This window comes from Melospiza melodia, chromosome 8 (assembly GCF_035770615.1).
Source record: "Melospiza melodia melodia isolate bMelMel2 chromosome 8, bMelMel2.pri, whole genome shotgun sequence".
NCBI lineage: Eukaryota > Metazoa > Chordata > Aves > Passeriformes > Passerellidae > Melospiza > Melospiza melodia.
Window position 1 is genome coordinate 27,945,121 of NC_086201.1, and position 19,802 is coordinate 27,964,922.

The following is a 19,802-nucleotide window of genomic DNA, read 5'->3' on the forward strand; positions in this document are numbered from 1 at the left end:
TTTCCTAGAGAAGCCTTGTCTAAAAATGCAGTTAATGTTACAGGTTTTCAGAGGATTTTTATGCTGCATCAGGTTTAAATGTCCAAAAACTATTTGACAGTAAATGAAAAAAAAAAAAAAAGTAAAAATCTGAGCAATAACTCATGCTTTATGGAGCAAAGCATCTACCTCCTGCCCAGTTTAAAAAGAAACTTCCTCTCTAGATAGGATTTGATGAACAACATGTCTCTGCAAGACCTAGAAAAAAGAAGCATTAGAAGCTTGGTCTGCTCACAATAAGCAAAGGCAGTTTCAGAAGACTGATGGAGCCCATTTAAAATGAGTAATTTCTGCTTTCTGCAGGAAGAAATGCCCTCACCAGTGACTATGACAAAGAAAAAAAAATGTGCAAAAAGCAGAACCAAACCAGACAAAACTAGGGGAGAACATATGTTACACAGCCATAGCCAGGAATTACTACCTGGAAATACATAGGAAAGATATAATTTTTATGCAGCAAGTTTTACAGTAAAATTGCCTCTTTTCTAGTAGCCAAGATGTTTGATCCATAGCAAGTTTTATTTTGAATAATCATGGAAAACCAAGTTATTCACTGTGGGGAAAGGCAAAGTGAAGGAAGGGTAATAGTGATGACAGCAGGAGCAATGGTTGTTATCACTCAGCTTGCACACAGACATTGTCAAAAACAAGTTTTAGTTCTTCCTTGCACTCTTATGGAACAGAAGAGTTTGGGGTGATGAAGAATTGTAGTTTTTGGACTGGAATAACAAAAACTAGACTTCTAATCTCTGACCTAGTGCAAAAGTGATGGGGCCAGGTGATGTTTCTGCTACTGCTGTGATGTGGACGGGTGATTCCACTCCCAAACCTGGCACATTTAGATAGCCACTGGAATCATGGGTGAAGTTAGCATGCATTGAGCTTCAGTTTATTATTTTGATTTTTTTGTAACTTATTAAAGCATGAATGGCTCCTTGATACTCTCTAAAAGGTATGATGGTTTAATCTTCTGGTTTTTCATTTTTACCACTATTTAGCTCATTTTCTCCTTGAGGGCTTATTATTGAGTTCTTCATTCAGTGACATCGTTGCCCTTTTTAAATCAACCTTCTAGAATTTAACATATTATGTTGTGTATAAGGATGAGACCATTACTACTTCATTATTTTCACTCCAGTAATTTTTATATTACACTGAACACCCTGATTAAACATTTATCTGTAGAAGGCTATAAAGAAAAGGAAACGTAATTAAATATAGGAACTAAATATTGAACTCCTGACTTGAGGCTGAACTGATAAATGAAATTAAATTTACATGGGAGGAAAAAAAAGCATTGTAAAACTCATCCAGTATTGCATTTTAATGTTTTAGTCAGCCACATCTACAAAGCAAGCTTTATATATCAACTACAGTAACTGCTAATTTTTGAAGGTCTTATTTAGAATGCACTTATTGTAATTGTGTAATACTAGAGTTCCTTGGCCTTTGAAAAAGGAAAAAGAATGAATCATCTGCATTTAAAATTCAAGCAGCACTGATGCAGAAGAGTCGGGTATGGCATAGTTTGGTTTTCCTAGACAGATTTAAAAAACAAAGCAAACAAAAACCAGTAAAGCATTATACTTTATAAACAAGATTACTGAAGACAAATCAGGCTGTGTCCCTCATATAAATTCAGGTGTCAGAGCACAGCTTGCTTTTGGAAGCTGTGCCTATCTGCCCTCTCTGCATGTGTGCTCAGACTTCTTGGCACTCACTGTCCCTGAATCAGGAAGACAGAATTTATTTTCCTGTTGGACTAATTATAGTTCTTTAAAGAGATGAGTTAACCCTTCTTCTGCCACAGAGGGACTTTAGCAGTGAATCCCAAGTCAGAGTGAGGATGCTGCTTGGGATGGCTTTCAGGGATCGGCAGCGGCAGTGCAGTGATGCTTGCAGCCAGTCTCATGTTGGACGTGTGCTGGTTACCAAACTATCTGTGCACAATGTACTGCTTCCAGAACTACACTCTGAGCCTGGAAATACTGCTGAAGCCATGGCTCTGTGAGATACAGTTGCAAAAAACTACTTATGGTTAAAAGATTTTGGATATTAAAGTCAGAATGCATTTCTTCTGCTTTGTACTTTGCATGAAGTGCTTTTCATCTTCTGTACCTATGGCATGGTAAAATTACCTATTCTTTTCTTTCTGTCCTTCCTTCCATCCTTGTTGTGTTCTGTGGGTCTGAAAAATGGTTGGTTACGTCTCTGATGTGATGCTGTCTGGTTACATATGAGTTGTGTGTTGTCCTCTGGGCATACTGGGCAGCTGACAGATATGGTGGTGGGTACCTGAGTGATGGACCCCATAAAGTGTGGGTTCTAGGGCTGCAGACCACCTTGCCACTCTGCTGGCATTTCTGGACCAGTCCCATGGGGAGAAGGGGCAGGGAGGAGAATTTTCCCCCATCACTACATTAATTATTGTGCCATCTGTGTGACTGAGGGCATTGGTGGGATTTTTGGTGTGATATGAAATAGCAGCACTAGAAAGGGAACAATCATGGATCCAGTTTTTTTACTGGAGCTATTCCATGACTAATGCCAGCTGCTTAGGAAGGAAGGGCAGGCAGTGCCTGGGCTACTCAGCTCTCCCTCAGGCTGGGTTTTTAAAGCACAGGCCAGTGTGGGAACCAGCAGTGTTGCCCAAGGAATCCAGATGAGGGTAACAGAAATAAAGTGTTACCTTGGCAGTAGAAACCATGTGTGCATGAAGATTCTCTGGAGCAATTAATCTTTGTTTCCTCACTGCCTGGGTCTTCTCTCCTGGCTTTTGATTAGCTGCGATTAAGCCAGCTGGGCTCTCGACTCCCATGGGTTCCTCTGATGTAACCAGGATGCTCTGTGTCTGTGTAGGGTGAGCTGCCTGAACAGCTTGGAGTTCTCTGTCCCTCATCCTCCTCTTCTACCCTGCCCACAGTGCTTCAGCTGTGAAACTCCCTGTAGTGGATTCTGCTCCATTGATATGGATGTGGCTTTCAGTCACTGATGTGTTTTCCCTTTGGAAATCTTTGTGTCCAGTTGGTGCCCTGATGGGGACAGCCTTTGAGGTGAAGTGTTTTAAGTATGTACATTTGCATCTTTGCTTTTACAACCAGATTCAGAGCTGGGTAGCATTTTTCATACAGCCTTGACTTGACTTTATGGCACCTACCTTGGAAAGGGACTGGGAGTGATGTTCACAGTCTCAATCCTTGCTTCCATAGGAGAAAGAAGACAGCTGGGAGTGAGAATGAACAAGTCATCCCAGAGACCAAGTGCGAGCAAGGATTTTGAAGTTCTTGCTGTTTTGAATGGATGGTGGGAATGCAGTTGTGACCCCAGTGCTCTGATGCCATACAGGTTTATGAATGCCAGGTTCTCTATTAATGTAAATGCCTTTTGTGGGTGGAACAGGATGATGAGGAAAGCACAAACAATTTTTCCTAGCTTCTTATAACTCCATTTGCTAAGGTGCTGGGAGTTCATTTACAGATCTTATCACCATTTCTTCTATAAATGCCAGTTAACTTAGGAAATTCAATAATGCTGTCACTCAACAAAAAATTTGGAAAATCATCTTAGTGCTTTTCAAAATTTGAAAGCATAAAACCTGAAAATACCTGAAAGGAGAATGAGTCCTATAGCAATTTTATACATGCTTCTCTGTGCTTGTTTCTTGGTCTGTGGAGTTGGGATCTGCCCTTATGAGGGATGGAAAAATGCTTTTATCTCCAGCTGCAAAGTGTGGTGGCTCTGAGCCCCAGTTTGGAAAAGGAAGATGTGGCAGTTCAGGTGAGTTCAGGCTTCTGCTGAGATGCTGAGCTGTTACAAGGGAGATCTTCAGTATGCAGTGAGTATTCAAACCTACTCAGTAGCTCAGGCTGGAAGGTCTGTGTCTTTAAGAAACAAGTCATGGGTCATTTTTGATGTTAGATGTGTTTAGAGCACCTGCAAATTTGCCATTCTTTGTAGATGTATTTTTTTGCCATGTGCAGTCTGACAGTTTTCTGCTGCCTGTCTAGCTTGCCCACAAAGGGCAGTGGGTGCTTTATTTAGTTTGAAGGCAGCAGCACACACATTTACCAGACACATTTACCAGCACCAATGTGACTTTTGTCACTTTTCAAATGAGCAGTGGAGATCAGTAAGAGCAGGATGTGTCTGTGCCTCGATGAGCCAAGTCCTGGGGATGGACAGCTTGGGGGGAAAATGCTTCCCAGCTCCTCTGCTCAGCTGCTGCAGCACATATTGCATATAAAACGTGGTCTGAGACACCTGCAATGGCTTTGGCAGAACAAAATAGCAGAAGCTACTTGTTTCTTCTGACTTATGGGTTTCATTATAGCTGTCAGTGTCACCTTAGTGGAAGTGTGTAAATGCAGCATTTCACTTGCCTGTCAGCTTTAATCAGCTTTAGGTAATACAATTCCAATCTGCTATAAACCAGCACGATTACCCCTTGTAGGCTTCAGGAACCTCCAGCTTGTTCAGTGGGGGTTTTTCCCCTCGTCATGCAAACAGACTTGGCATTTGTTCATGTCTCCAGAACATGTTAATTACATTTAAAATATGTTCGGGTGTTTGAACAGCAGTATTTGTGAGAAATGATTAGGAGAAACGAATGTGAGAACTGGCTTTCTGACTATGAGAATAAAATTTCTTCCCAAATTTTCTTAAACTTCTTTGGAAATTAGCACAAATTAGAGACTCTAAAATAACCTCCAAGCAGAGGTGTGGAGAGATATCACCATCATAGGGCAAGCTACAGGCATTACTTGAATTCACCCCAGGTAATTCAGGTTGTAATTCTTGACTTTCTAGAAGCTCAGTTTTAAAATCACAGTGGAGTGTTTGAAGTGATGTGATCATTCTGGGTGCTGGATACCATTGTTTTTGTAAATCCATCCTTGACAGCTCTAAGAGTTTGCTTACATTTTAAAGCTATGTGATCTTTAATATATAAATTTCTTAATCTCCTTTTCATTATGTTGTTCCTGAATTTCCAGTTGAAGCTTGTGGGCACAGCACTGGGAATTGTTCTTATTCTAGGAAAACTGCTTCACCTTCATGACAGGCCATAAATTTTTTTTTTTAAGCTGAGGTGTGTGACAGCTCTTCAGAAAGATTTTCAAACTGAGTCATGTTTCATGATAACAGCAAAAGAGCTGCTCCCTGTCAGTCCTGAGCCACAGTGCATTGGTGCTGCTGGCACAAGTAATAATTAATGGGTACATGTCCACTGGACAGGACAAGTCTGAGTTCAGTCTGTGCACACAATGAGATTTCCTTACACTCTGCACTTCAGGACTTGGTTTTCAGTAGCCCTAAACCTGACTATTTTCCTTTTGTCCAAATATAATTCTTCATAATTAAAAACCCCTAACTTCTTTCAGACAATAGTCCATGCTTAATTTTTCCAGTTAAATCATATACAAAGGACAAATCTTTTTTAAGTGACAATTCTCTGGAAAGATGGAGCCTGTGCCTCTGAGATTGTAGCCAGGAGGAAGCTGCTGAGGACACAGCTCAGAGAGTTTGTGTGTTTGGATAGCTACAAACACACAAGGATAGCCCCATCCCCTGTTCAGGGCCAGGTCAAATGTTCTGAGCAACCTGGTCTGGTGAGAGGTGTCCCTGTCCATGGCAGGGGCGTTGGAACAAGATGATCTTTCAGGTGCTTTCCAATCCAAACCATTTTATTATTCTATGATTCTGTGTTAATTGCTGGGAGAGGAAACTTGGTCAATAAGAAAGGCACAGCAATTTGTGGAGATGGAAAGGCATAGGATTTGCACAGCAAAGGACATTTTGTCTTGGGGATGAAGGTAAGTGCAGATATCCAGCCTGAGTGGAGTGTGGCTGGAGGCTGGTGATTGGTGTCCTCCCGTGATTTACCTCCCCCCTTATCTCTGTTAAACACTTCTTAGCAAACTCTGTGGCCAGCTCATGCTCTCTTAATACAGAAAGCTGAATGGAAGCTGGAGTCAGAGAGCACTCCAGTGAAAAGCTGCAAAAAGTCTGGCCTGTTATCAGTTGTTACTTCCTGCAAGAGCAAGCAGCGTTGTGCGGTTCCATTATCTGAAACTGAGCGGGCTGGTGGGGCTGGGTGCAGCCATTTAAAAATGTGATTTGTGTTTTTCTTTCTTCGCAGAAATCAGCCAAAAATATTTCCTGGGGCTTTTCTCAGAATCTGTGTCAGTGCAGCGAGTTAACCAGTGACAGCTCTGTCTCAGGAGAGTAGAAATTTAGCATGGTGACACTAATGTCTTTATAAGATGACCTAGATTAGAAATGTCTTGTTCTTGGTTTGCAGAATTCTCTTCAAATATTTAATATGACTTGGAGATGTTTTGATTTTTTTTTTCTTCCTGTAGAGACAGAAATAAAATGACTTAAAATGCTTTTAGGATCCAAACAGTTTCAAGGGTGGGAATTCTAGTTCAGGAACTAGAATTAGTTAAAATACATCAGACACATGGAGTCTGTCTCCCTGGTCTACATATTGCTATGGCATGAATAGAGATGAGAAATTTCCTGCATTTTGTCTGCTGTTTATGCCTGTATGGATTTCGCCTTCTGAATTTCACAAAATATCCGGCTTACAAGTTAGAAGTTGGAATTAGATTATAAATGAGGCTGCTGAAAATGCAGGTTGCCTTACTCAAAGCATGTAGGTAACTTCTTGTTGAAGCCTGGAGGAGCAGGACCAGTTTTGGTCCAGATCACAGAGCTGGCTAATCCAAAGCAGGAGGGCAGGTGCCAGGGATGGCTTGTCCTCACCGGGAAGAATTTGCTGCTTTTCCCTCCTCTCTCTATTGTTACTTCCTCAAGATTCTGCCTGTGTTTAAAGAGCCTGAAATAATCTGTACAGGTATATGACTAGGATGGAGAAAGGTATATCCACCTTTTTTGTGAACATTGCCATTTCCCCCGTGGCTTAAAGCTCTCCGCCAACCATCATTTTAACTTAGTGCACTGAATTCCCTTTGGGCAGCCCCCATGTACAGTGTAGTTTCAGTTGGTGTGTGAGAGGCAGCAGATAACACAGAGAAGCTGTCATCTGCTCCTCTTACCCCAGAGGGGAAGGGATTCTGGACCCTACATAAAGTGGCTGCAAGCAGAAGAGCCCTGGACTTCCCCATGCACGACTCCCAGTGAGAGCACTATGGCAGGCTTTTGGGAACAGTCTGCTTCCTTTTTTTAGCTTCCTTCTTCAGTTATTTTTTAACTCCTTGCAATCATGGTGACTTAAGATGGTGAGATGGCCCAACCTTTCCCACCCCTCTGAAAACTTCTCCATCCCTCAGAAAGATCATGCAGATTCTTGTGTTTGGGATTTCTAAAAGCACCAAGCATTGCTGTCAGTCTCTTAGCTTTATTTGAAAGTTTCTGCCTTCAGCTTAAATGTGAACATTATTAGGTGGCTCTTAAATTTTGTTTAGCTTGTTCTGTAAAATCCAAGGTCTGTGACACAGCAAGGCTATTCTTTTCTGTATTTTTTCTGAAGTGTTGGAGTGAGCTGCACCCACCAGTGAAACAAGATATCAGAGAAGGAGACCTACAGGTCTTGAATTAGGATCATTGCCATGAAAAACAGGCAAGAGCTTCTGAAGGACTGAGAGGAGGAGGCTGTGAGAAACAGAGAGATTTGCTTGTTTAGCAGATCAGAGGGGCAGGGTAGTCTGAGAGTGGTTAAATCATGCAGCAAAATAGGACAGTGGTTTACCAAACCAGTTCCTTGCAAAGGGGTTAAGGGTAAGTTCCATTTCCTTGCAAAAGGGTAAGTGAAGGGCTAAGCCTGGGCTTAGCTTAGATGCTCTCAGCTTCTCATGCATTACTGAAGTCGCTTGTAAAAATCTATGAAAATTAGTGGAGATGGTTACTAATTTAGTTCTGCAGGCTCTGTTTTGTAATGTACATGTAATGTACATTTAGAATGAAAACTGTAAGGTCTACACCTGCTTATTCTTGAGTTCATGTATGGGGTTCATATCCAGTACACAATTCCAGACAGACATCCCTTTTCCAGGATGCCATAGGGATATCTAGTGGCAGTACAGACACGTTCCCTCAGCTTGTCCTCAAACATCCTCCTTTCTGATGGGCAGCATGACTCAAAGAGCTCCCTGTCAGAAGGAAGTGTTCAAATACCACAGGCATCCACAGTGGTGTGGCCAAGGAATCAATCACAAAAGAATGGTGAACTCCAACTGGCTTGGGAAATCCTCTGGTTTGTTTTGGCTTTACCATTTAGCTAGGTTACTGTAATTCAGATTTCCGGATCTCATTAGGCAGTTGATCAAGCTGCCACCAGCTTTTTCTGCTGTTGTCATTAGAGAGGTAGAGAATAATGCCCTGCTTAACAGCACAGACAAAAATGAGTGTTAAGCACATTGCCACTGCCTTGACAAGCAGCAGTTACGTGTTAGCTGATTAAGGGGTGTTTTGTATTAAGGGTGCATATTTACTGGGCTGAATTTAGCAAGACTAGTACATGAATATTCACGAAATAACTGAGTGGCTGTGTTTAGGGACTCAAAATAGAGATTTGCTGCTTTTTAATATAAAAACTGTTTTAAAAAAGCCCCAACTAATTATTTTTTAGCAAGCTTAGGTGCTGTTTTTTGCAAGCGTTTCTTTTGGTATCAGACTTATGGTGCACGACAACAACACAGAATAGTAAGCTTTTCACTACTGAAGTAGAATAATTCACAGAAAATAAATGAGAGGCTGAAGTGTTAAGCTATGCAAGTCTAATTAACTTTCAGCCTTAATAAGCTATGGCCTCTCTAGCAAAATTAAAAATGGGGTTTCAATTACAGATCGCAGCTACAGTTTGGGCTTAAAAAGGCATTTTTAAAAACAGGGTTTTTTCCCCTGCGTCTCTTGTATTTCTGAGCACTTTGTTTTGCAGAGGGGCCATCTGAAGTGGACTGTCCTCTGTCCCTCTCTTGTGTTTCATTTTGTTCCCTGGATGATTCTTTGCCCTCCTCTGCTGCAGAGAGGCTCTGATGAGACTGCTCAGGAGTAAGGGGGGCTTGCCTTGACTTTGCCAGGACCCTCACTCTGAGGCTGAGCCTTTTTCTCTGGAAAGGGAAGCCCCATTTGGGCAATGATTATCCCAGACCAGATCAATGTGTCTGGATGTGACATGGACAGAGAGAGGGTTTCTAACACAGCTGGGCTGTGTCTGACTGCCAACCTCACCACTTGGTTTGTATGACAGGAACTGGAAGGAAGCATGCAGAGACAGCTGCGTGTGCAAAATCAGCTGGTGCTGGGAGCTGGGGAGCCGAGCCCTTGTCTTGCCTTTCTTCTCATTGCTGAAGGGTTTCAGCAAGAGTGTGACCGTGACTGGAAGCTATTTGAGGGGAAATGGAGGGGAGGGAGATTTGCATGCCACTTCCTTGGCCCTGATGAGAAGGCACACACACCCCTCTGGCTGGTGCTGCCCATGCAAGGTCAGCTGTTCTCACACGCAGAGATGGACCTGACACATGGCATCGAGTGTGATGAGGGGAAGGCTCACGCTGAGTCTCAAAACTGTGGCAGTGGTCTCAGAGACATCTCGCAGGCTTTTCAGACAATAGACAAAGCTATTCATAACTTGCAATGGTAACTTGTTGGAAGAAAGTGTAATAGCTCATTATAGCTCTCCAGCGCATCTTTCTGTTTAATTTGTGTCTGTACAAAGCAATTTTGACACTGCTGGATTTGTCACGGTCAGATGCATCGTGCTCTGAAGATACTGAATTGTTTTCTGAAGTGAAGACAATTTTGAAACCTTTTAAAATTTCCGTTTAATTTCTTAGGCCTGGCTGTCTGACATTGCACTCATCAGCAAAGCTTGATTTTTTTTTTTCCTTTTTTTTTCCCTGTCAGCTTCAATAATTTGGTTGAGGTTGAGAACGAGGATATTATCAGGACATGTTGAATCAAACTAACTTTGCTAATCTGTTCCAGATTCAAAATAGAGGTAAAACATCTGCTTTGGTTGTTGAGCGGAGCTCCATGCCAGCTGTAGCATGCCTAATGTAAAGAAAGAGATGAAGTGGTGTTATGAACTGATCTTCATGTTCACACATAGTTACTCTGCTAGTAATGGAAATAACCCTGTCATCAGCCTCAGTAGTTAAACACTTTAAATCTGAATTTTATATCAACTATGCAGAAAACAACTATTAGTCACTAAAATCTGCAAAGGATTTTAGTATTTTATGAAAACAATAATAACCAACTGTGGTGCTCTTCAAGAGCACTGTGGGCTCCATGATCTCTAAGAGAATTGAGGAAACATCAATGTTAGTCATTCATGCCTTTTAAAGTATATTTGGCCCTGGCTGTGTAGGAGAAGGTGAGTTGGGAGATTTTCTGAGTTTTTCTGGAGCTGGCAGGAGGGTGGCTGTGGGGGTGGCAGCTGCTGACCAGGGGAATGAGCTGCACTGAAGTGCGTAGGAGACAGGCAGTGCTGAGGCTGTGTGTGTGGCATGCAGCACAAGGGGAGCCTGAGCAAGATCCACTTGAAATATAGTGGTAAGGCCAGACTAATCAGATAGTTCAGGTTTTGTTCAAGTCCCTAAAATGTCTTCTCCCTCCCTAATGTTTTTTTTTGTGATCCTGGAGCTGGAAGTGTTGCAGGTCACTTTTAAGAGGAAGATGAGGTTCAGGAACATGTGGGATTGTGATTGCAAAATGTATCTGTCCTTAACAGAAACTCTGTGCATGAGCTCATTGAAATAAACCCCATAGCTGAAATTACCTTCTGATGAGTGAATAAGATGGGATCTGAAATTCTGCTGGAGTCCTGCCATGTGTTAGTGTGCATCTAACCAAAGGCACTAGACTCCCCTTGAACTTTTGGAAATGCATATTTTTATTGATTTCTGCTGTAGCTTACCCTTTTTGCATTAACCTTTATCTTCACGTAAGTGTGCTGTGAATTTTGTTTGGCCTCCTTTGCTTTCATATGTTCAATCCTTTGCCTACTGAAGCCTGCAGAAAAGAATACCTCTGACTTTCAGTGATTGTTGGACTAGATCTATTTTTGAAACAGATCTTCTGCAGTTCACAGTTTGTAACTTAGCTAAATTGGCAACCCGTGTCCTCATTTGTGTTGCTCTTAATGGAGCAGAGATGCATCCTCCTTGTGTGCAGCCATTTAAGCTCTGTATATCTTGGATGTGGAAAATAGATGATTTCTTTTAATAACAACATTTATGTATTGCAAGTAGTTCTCATGTTTCCTTTAAGTTGTGTTCTGTGTATTGTGACCAGCTCTGATCTGTTTAGGTTTTCCCTGTAAATCATGTTTTAGAGCTCTGTTTTGGTCTTCAAGTCAAGTGGTGCCCTAAACTAAATGTCTCACTCCAGCCAGGGTAAGCAGTACTGAGCAGTGTGGAGGGACCTCTGTGTGCTTTGCGAGTCATAATCCTATTTTAAGTCTCTTCCTCTTTCAGAGCGTTGTTCAGTTACTTTCAGTTAGTAAAATGCAGTCCCAAATTCTTTCTTACACAGAACTGCTGCGTAACCACCCTGGATTTCTCACTGACAGGCAGGCTATGTTTTCCTCCATCCTGAGCAGTGTCCTACTCTTCCTCCAGCCTGGCTGTTTGTATAATTTGTCAAAGTGGTTATAAATTCTGATCTTGCCCTCCAACGTCCTTGTGTAGTCTCTTGTAGTTGTGAAGTATCTGCAGATTTATTGTGGCTCTCTGTTTCATAGCTGCCTTCTTTGTGTGTACAGTAATATAAAACAGACCCCGTCAGCCAGCGGAAGTCCTGATCTTACCAAGTAAGATCTTACAGGATCAGCTGCCTCTTTATAGTTCTCTAAATCAGGACTAATTTTCTAAAAATGAAAGGGTTTTTATTAGTGTGTGTGATGAGTATCCATGTGTGCTGCACATATCAGATAGAGCACTTAATTACAGATAGACTGGGCTATTACTTTGTCCTGCTGAGTGTCCAGGCTGCCAGATGAAAGGCAGCTCTTGCTGTGCTGCTGCACTGAAAGAGGACTATGGAAAGGGTTTTTTGAGCCAGCTGCAGTGTGTGTTGCAGCCCTTGCACACACTTGCCTTGGCAAGGAAGAGGGGTAAGTCACAGTTTCATAAGTGATAAACTGAAGGGAGATAAACTTGCAGCATTTCCGTTGCTTTTTTCCTTTTTCTGCTTGACTGCCATTGCTGCTGGTGGAGTTGGGTGCAGGCAGGATATCAGTGGTCTCCAGAGGATGTGGGGCCACTGAACGGAGGAGATGTCCCAGGTTAAGTTGACCAGCTGCATGAACCCCTTCAGCCCTCAGAGCGTTCCTCCCTCCACACAGATTTGGTTTTAATTGTCTTTTATTTTTTCTCTCTTGTGGAATTTAGCACCTAAACAATTGGTTAAAAAAAAAATTGCTTGAAATGTGTTTGAAGACAAGTGAGCAGGAAATGAAGCTTTTGGCAGGGTTGATGTTTTTCAAGCGAGTTTCTCCCCTAACTGCTTTATTCTGAAATCCCTTGTGAGGAGCGGACGTGTCACTGGGCTGCTGTTGCTCTGTTCTGCTGCTGGCAGTTTCATTTCTCTTGGGGTTCATAACCTCATGCTGCCCTGGCCAGCTCTCAGCTGTGCCTCTGGTGGGGACAGCGTGCAGGGCCCTTTGGAAAGCAGGTGGTGTAACATGGCACAGGGCCTCTCACTTGGAAGCTGGCTTCAGCTGATTTACACCAGCTGGAATTTGTGCCCCCAGAGATTTTACTGTCTGCTGTACTCTTGTTCAGAAACACTGCCTTGGTGCCAGGACTTCTTCCCTGCTTCTGACTGAATGATTGATGGATTATGGGGGAGGGGGGAAAACAAAAGACAAAAGCTCTGGGAAACAAAATATAGATATGACAAGAAGTGCTCAAATGGATAAGTAGTGCAGCACATGCTGCTGAGAACTTATAGAAGGAATTGGATCCTTTTTTTGGTACTGCCATTACAATCGCTGTTATTTAATGGTGCTGCTGATATGTCTGTTGTGAGATATTACACAACACACAGTTTGTATCAAGAAAAATCCCAAGAAATTTTGAATAAACAAGTTCAGGAGGAGAAGAAAAAATCGGGGTACTATTAGATTGATTATCCTCAATCTTTGTGGGTATTCCAACAAATTTTATTATGCTGTCTGTGACAGACTTTTTTCTACTAAAATGGGTAACAAATGCTGGTGAATATAACAAATGTTATGCTACTATGTTTATTTTTGTCTCCTTTAAAAAAGCTTTCTTATTTTAACTAGTCTGCATCGTGCTGAGTCTTTGTCTCCACTTGATTAATGTAACTTCAGGATAGTATTTATTAACTAATTTTCTGATCTGATCTGGAGGCACTTTAAAAAAACCCATCCACCCCCAGTCCTAAATGCCAAGACTAAAACCAAACCTAGCACTTAAATCAAGACTGGTGGACAGCCTCCAGTAATGAGAATGAAGGAAAGGACGCTGGGCAAACTGAATTAAACAGTCTGAGCTCTTTTCCTTTTTAGAAGTGATCTAAATTTAACAGGCCAAGAGTTATTTTGGTGCCTTTAACTGATAAGTTGAATGAAACCTAGGCAACTTGCAGCACTTTTCAGTGTGTACAGGAATTTCAGGATTCCAGGAATGGCAGGATGTAACCTTCACTTCACCTGGAAATATAAGCAATTCTTGGGGCAGTTGATAGGCTTCCTAATGAAAAATGGGAGGCAGCCAAAATCCGGAGCCAAGCTAGCACCAGAAATAGATCTGCCAGAGGCTTGTTTTGCACTGTCTGGAATGGCATATCACAAATTGTGCGAACAGAAATACCGGGCTGGGCCCAGCCTTGCACAAGCAGGATCAATTCTGACTGTTTTCCTTTTTAAGTATCATGAAAGCTTGACTAAATATGTTAAAGTTTCAGCTGTCTCAATATGTTGCTTTCAAGTAGGAGAGGGAAAAGGGTTGAGCACAGAGAGGACCAGGGTGCAGGTGGTGGTGGGGAGGCAGGGGTTTAGCTGGTTTATTCTTGTTACTTCACATGATGTGTGCTTTTGGGCAAGTGTAGTGAAGTATAGTCTGGTTTGCACGTCTGGTTTACTAAATGATTATTTGTGATTATGTTTAATTATAGAATCAGATCCATTGTCTTCTCTGTCTGGCCGGAGACGGGGAGTTTGGTGGGTGGGGTGTAAGCAAAAGCCATCCGGGCCTTGCTGAGTGGGAGCAAAGAGCCAGAAGCCTGTGGGAGCACAGCCTGGATTTCCAATCTCAAGCCCAGCTTGTTTTTGCAAAGGCTTAGCTGTATTGGAGGGGAAATCATTTAAAAGCAGGTGATGCAGGATGTGTTGTGACAGCCCTGCTCTCTTTTCAGGGTTGAGCCATGCTCTAAGCAGTTCAGGTTGTTCTTTTCCAAACCTAGTGTAAGCACTGTTCAAAACAAGATCTTTAATGGAAGGGTTATCATCAGACAATCTTGTTTCAGACAGCCCTACTGCTACTGCTTTAACCCTTTTCCAGTGATCATGCTTCTCCCTTCCTCCTTCATTACAGCTATTGTACATTGACAAAATCTACTTGTTCACCTAAAGCTGAGGATGTGATTTTCCCATCCAGAAGAGGCAGAAGGGTGTTTTGGCAGGCTGTAATTCCAGCCTCTGAACCTGGTCAGTACTGGGTACCAGGCACCCAGCTGAATTCAGCTGGAGGGGTGGGATGCAGTCCTTTGCTGCAGGTCATGCTGCCCAAGGCTTTGCAGTCTGCACCACCTGCCTGGCTGTCCAGCAGGATGGCTGGAGCTGCTCTGTTTCTGTAGCTGTTTGTGATTGCCATGCAGTCAGCAATGTACACCAGTGGTTAATCTCAGGTTTTGTAATGTTGCCAGCAATGGCAATATCTGCTGGTCGTGTTAGAATCACTGCATTCCAATTAATTCTGCACCAAATATTTCTGTAGTGTTCAAGTCTTTGTTTGGGAAGCCACTGTGGGAAAGGCTGAGTGCATGCCCATGTGGAACTACCTATGGAGTGTGTTAGTATTGCATGAATTATTCAGACATTTGGGAACAATTACTTAGGAACCACTTCTGCCTTCCTGAGAGGGGAGAAAGCACCAGGCACACTGAGCATTGTTTGTACCACACTGAGGGTCCTTGCAGGAATCCTCCCCTGATGCCCTGGGTGCTACTGAGCACGTGTCCCTTAGGGTTAGACCATGCTGGGAGCCACAGGTGTGCACTGGGGAATTTCCTCTTTGGTCACTGAGCAGTTGTTGGTGTTTTGATGAAGTTGCCATTCATCATTAGATGAAAGCATTGGAGGGAGAGGCTTTCAGCTGTGGGCTTGTGTTGTGCAGGCAAATGCAGACACCCCTCTCCAGTTCGTCTTTCTTTAAAAAGTTGGGAAAGTTGCTTTTGAAGCTGAACATATGTTCTGTTTGGAGTTTATGTATAATTTTTTACCTATTCTCAGGAGTGCATAACAGCAAATGAAGCTGTGATCAATTCTCCACTGCTCCTGTGTGCCCTGTGCCACTGCTGTGAATTCCTTTTTATGGTCTGAAAGACAAACACAGCCTGAGGCTCTGGAGAAGCTGTTGTAAATTATATAGATAGAAATGGGGGCCATTACAGGAAAACCCAACACTTCTTGGAATAAAACTTAAATGCCCATTACATCCCTCTAAGCAACTTAGAACACAGCATAGCAGCAAGTTAGAAAGCCATTGGTGCAGGCAAAGTGTCAGTGCACAGTGGCATCCTTTAAATGCTGGCCTAAAAACAACATGAAGATCTCTCAGCTTGGAAGTGCCTCTGTCATGCAGAGGTTCTTTTTTAGTTTTGGGAGTGTTGGCTCATGTTTTTTTGAATAACTTGAATATGAGTGTCATATAAGTTTGTTGGACCTTGAGCATTTGAACACAGTGGAACAAATTGAAATAAATAGCAATGTGTAGGCATGCATGCTGTCCTTACTGCAGAGGATTGATGTGCAATCCTTAAATCACTGGGCTAGTCTGCAATAAACAGACATAATAAGATAGAATTAAATTAATTGAATTTTTTTTTCTGCCGTGTTTGACATGTTGCAGTGTAGAGGGTATTTATTGATCTGCTCAGTATAAATGTTCTAAGTGCATTTGCTCACTTAACAGTGCTGTTAGTTTGTCACAGTGATTCCAGGGAACCAGTACACTCAATCTACAGATTTGATTCTCTCCACTGGCTTTTCAGCTGCTTGGACAAGTATTCCTTGAGTCACTTAGTAAAGATCTGTAATTGCTGTATAATACCTCTTAGCAGCCATCCAAGGGCAGTCTTCTCCCTTGAATACCAGCTCTGTGAAAGTACGTTGTTGGCAGAAGTGTATATAGAAATTCCTACAACAGGATTGCATCCTTTGAATTAACAAATTAAGAGCAAACTGTTTTGGTATTTACCCAGCAATTCATTCCTAAAACACAGTAAAAGGCTAACCCCTGATGCAAGGGAACTAGACTACAAAGCCTATTGAAAATTATCAGTATTGAGTAATTTCTGTACATGGAACTGTATAAAAACTAGGCATCAGGGAAATGCACTCTAAGAATTAAGAGAAATCCAGTTAATGGCTGTTCAGTAATCCAGTAATAAAACTTGTAAGTTAAAACTGCATTTCAGGTATTCATGTTCTGTATGTGCAGAGAGAAAAAGTCCTAAACTAAAATTAGGGAGAGGAGTAGCCTCCTTGCTTTGGCCAATGGAAGGAAATAGATGTATGTGATGTGACATAGCAGACAACCTTGTAATCTTGATTAGTGGGGGTACTTTCAGAAAAAACAGAGGTGTTTGGCTAAACACTGTCAGAATCAATACTACTTTGAAATGATTGTGTGTCTTGCTACATTGCCTTGCTATTTACATGAATACATGGATATATCCAAGTGTTTAGTCCAGGAACTTGATGTAAGGCAATTAGAACTAATAAAGGATCAAAATGTAGCTTCTGTTCACTCAGAGTTGCAAATGATTGTCTGTGAGATCAAATGGACATGGGAGTCAATCATCCTTTCCCTATCAGCCTCTACCTCCTGTCAAACAAATATCTGGCTTAAATAAGTCGTGCTCAGTGAGTCAGGATATGTAAAATCAAGGCAAAATGTTCAGTATATGTCACAGTTACTAACTACTCAACAAAAATGCAAAGTTTACTACGAGGTTCAGCACCTGCTTTGGACATAGTAATTAAAATTATGCTTGAGACAATCCCCTTACATGCTTCATCTCCTCTGGAGTCAGAGACTTGCCAATGCCCCTTGGTGGCAGTCAGGTCTATGGAGGAGAACTTCCCAGTGTTGCACTTTTTCTCTTGGAATGGCTTGTTGGCTCTGTGAAATCCAGGTGAGCCACAGGACATTCTTCCATGTGGGTTTAAATTCTGTTGCTGAAAAAATCACTGTGCCTTCAGTTCAACAAGTTAATTTTACCTGGTGGGTTGAAGTCCAGCTTGATTGCCCTGCATGCAGTAAAGATAGGAATATGTTGCAACTCTGGAAGGTGTCTGCAGACACATTTTATTTTTTTACTAAAATGCTTGTTGCAGCACAAAGTAAAGAGGCCTCTAATAAAACTTGTTGGTAAGTTTCATACTTATCATAGTAACTGTAGAAAAAGTAGCATGGAAAGGTTTTTGTTAGCTGCTGGAGTTCACATTTTCAGAAAAAAATGTGAACACTCCCGACTGAAATTCTCCTTAAGTAATTGGAAGCTCCAGAGAGCTGAGCTGATGAAACAGTTGTTCATCATTCCAAAACCCTGCACCCTTGCTTAATTCTAATAATAGTTATATATAATCTGCTCTCTGCTTGTGCTTTTCCCCCCCCTTTTATAATAGAGTTTAACAACTTCTTAACAATTTGAAGACTTTTAAAGGAAAATATTTCTGTTAATGAAATAACCCATTAACGATGTCACAAGTTTTAGAAATAATTTCCAAAAATATACTATCCTTTAATAATTAGGAAGGAAAACCATCTACCGTTCCGGAATTAAAATTGAAAAAAAAGCCATTTGAAGTCATTGATGCATGAATATAGTTATCACTGAAGATCAAAAAGTAATCTGTTCATTGGGCATCCATCATCAATGTGTGTGTTACTGCACAAGCCCCTTTCCATCCCTGTCAGCTGCTGAATGCAGCAATACTTTTTCCATTGTGCTGATGGATGTGGATGCATCTTCTCAGCTCTCACCTCAGACTGAGCAGTGATGCTGCGACATAGTTCTGACATGGATTTCCTGGGCAGGTCATTACACTTGACTGCACATCTTACACTGAAATGGGTCTCGATATGTAATAAAATTGCCTCAGCAATAAAGAATACGTTCTCATTTCAAAATGAATACCTTTGAAAATTAAGTAAAATAATGACATAGTGAATTAGAAAAATGGCCAGCAGGCTGCACAGCAGTGACTCAAGATGGTTATTAACCTGTACTGGTTTTATCTCCTATTGCCAGTTTTCAGGCTCTGATCATTTTTATCTCCTCTTTCCAGTTTCTAGGCTCTGATCTTTCTCCATTATCTCTGTGTCTTGCTGCTACAGCTATCACAGATAGATTTTATCATGATTAATTTATAAAAATTAAATCTTACAGGGGAAAAAGGTCTGAAGGATGAGACTTTTGAAATGTGTATATGGCAACTTTGTCCTGTCAGCAAAGGTTACATGTGTCAGTGGTGGGAGTTATACCCTGCTTCAGAGGCACCATGAACACTGGGGTTTGATCAAGGAGCTGCAGGTGGATGTGACCATGGTATGGGGGACAAAAATTGAGATGAGGCTCTTCTGTGTGTCACAAGTCTAAAGAACACAATGATATTCTCAATCTGCTTTCTGTGTTAAGTGGCTGATGCTAATTAGAAAGGTCAAACATTTCCTGTAAAACCAAGGGTTTGATTCAGATTTTTGGCAGAGGGAAGAAGGGTCAAGGTGCCTTATTTTAGACCTTCCTTTTTTTTTAATGTCATGATGCACAGTACTTTACTCCCTCCTTTTTTAAAAGAAAAACGTTACCTCTAACAGCACTTGAAGTCAGTAGATTTTTTTCCCCTTTAAATCTAATAGAGCTGAATTTTGAGTTTTTTTCTCTTACCTCTGTTTGAGGTCTCACATTAAATGTCACCAGAGTGTGACTGATACTTTTCATTGGGTGCTGAGCATACCTGCAAATGGATTCAGGGAATAATCTAAGATGCTGGGAGTATTTGTTTCTTGGCTACTGGATTGTGATTGCCATTCAGCTTGTAATTGAGGAGTTCTCTGCTTTCCTGCTGATTTTTTAAAAATTTAAATATTATGATAAATGCATAGAAAATGCAAATATTTTGGTGCAAACATAATAATTTCATAAACATTCACTGATTCTTCATAGCTGTTAATTTTAGGAGAGAAGGGTCTGGTGTTTTCATTCCCTGTTGGGAAATATTCTCTGCCCATTCTGACATGGCTGGGAAGGGAGCATGCTAAATGGTTCAAGTGAAATGCAATTTTTTTTCCCTTCCTTTTTCAAGCATCCACTGCAATATGTAAGACATAGACAATGGTGATGAAAGATGCTGCTTTAGTCCTTTTCACTTTTGGAGGAGTGGCAAGAATGAAATTCCTGTATGAATGTTTCTCAAGGACATAAGGGATTAATATGTCTTAAAATAGACACCATTAACTTAGAAATGTATTTTCCACATTTGAATAAGAAAAGATAGGGAGGAAATGGTATTTACTTTGTTCTTTCAGCCTGTTTTGTGCATT

General features: G+C 41.5%; 1 protein-coding gene across 9 annotated transcripts in view; it reads left to right on the forward strand.

The window, feature by feature from the left end:
* The window catches only part of ANKRD44 (ankyrin repeat domain 44), a 131,160-nt gene that overhangs the window by 40,766 nt on the left and 70,592 nt on the right, over positions 1-19,802 (forward strand). The window contains exon 1 of one of the 9 annotated variants that reach the window (XM_063162460.1): positions 12,097-12,118. The exons of 7 other annotated variants lie outside the window; for them this stretch is intronic. Coding sequence is in view for 1 of the 2 variants with exons in the window: in XM_063162457.1 (XP_063018527.1) it covers positions 18,805-18,807 (3 nt within the window). In the remaining variant the exon portion in view is untranslated. Of the gene's footprint in view, positions 1-12,096; positions 12,119-18,787; positions 18,808-19,802 lie in introns of those variants that run through there. One more of the 9 variants, XM_063162457.1, reaches the window with a different exon arrangement.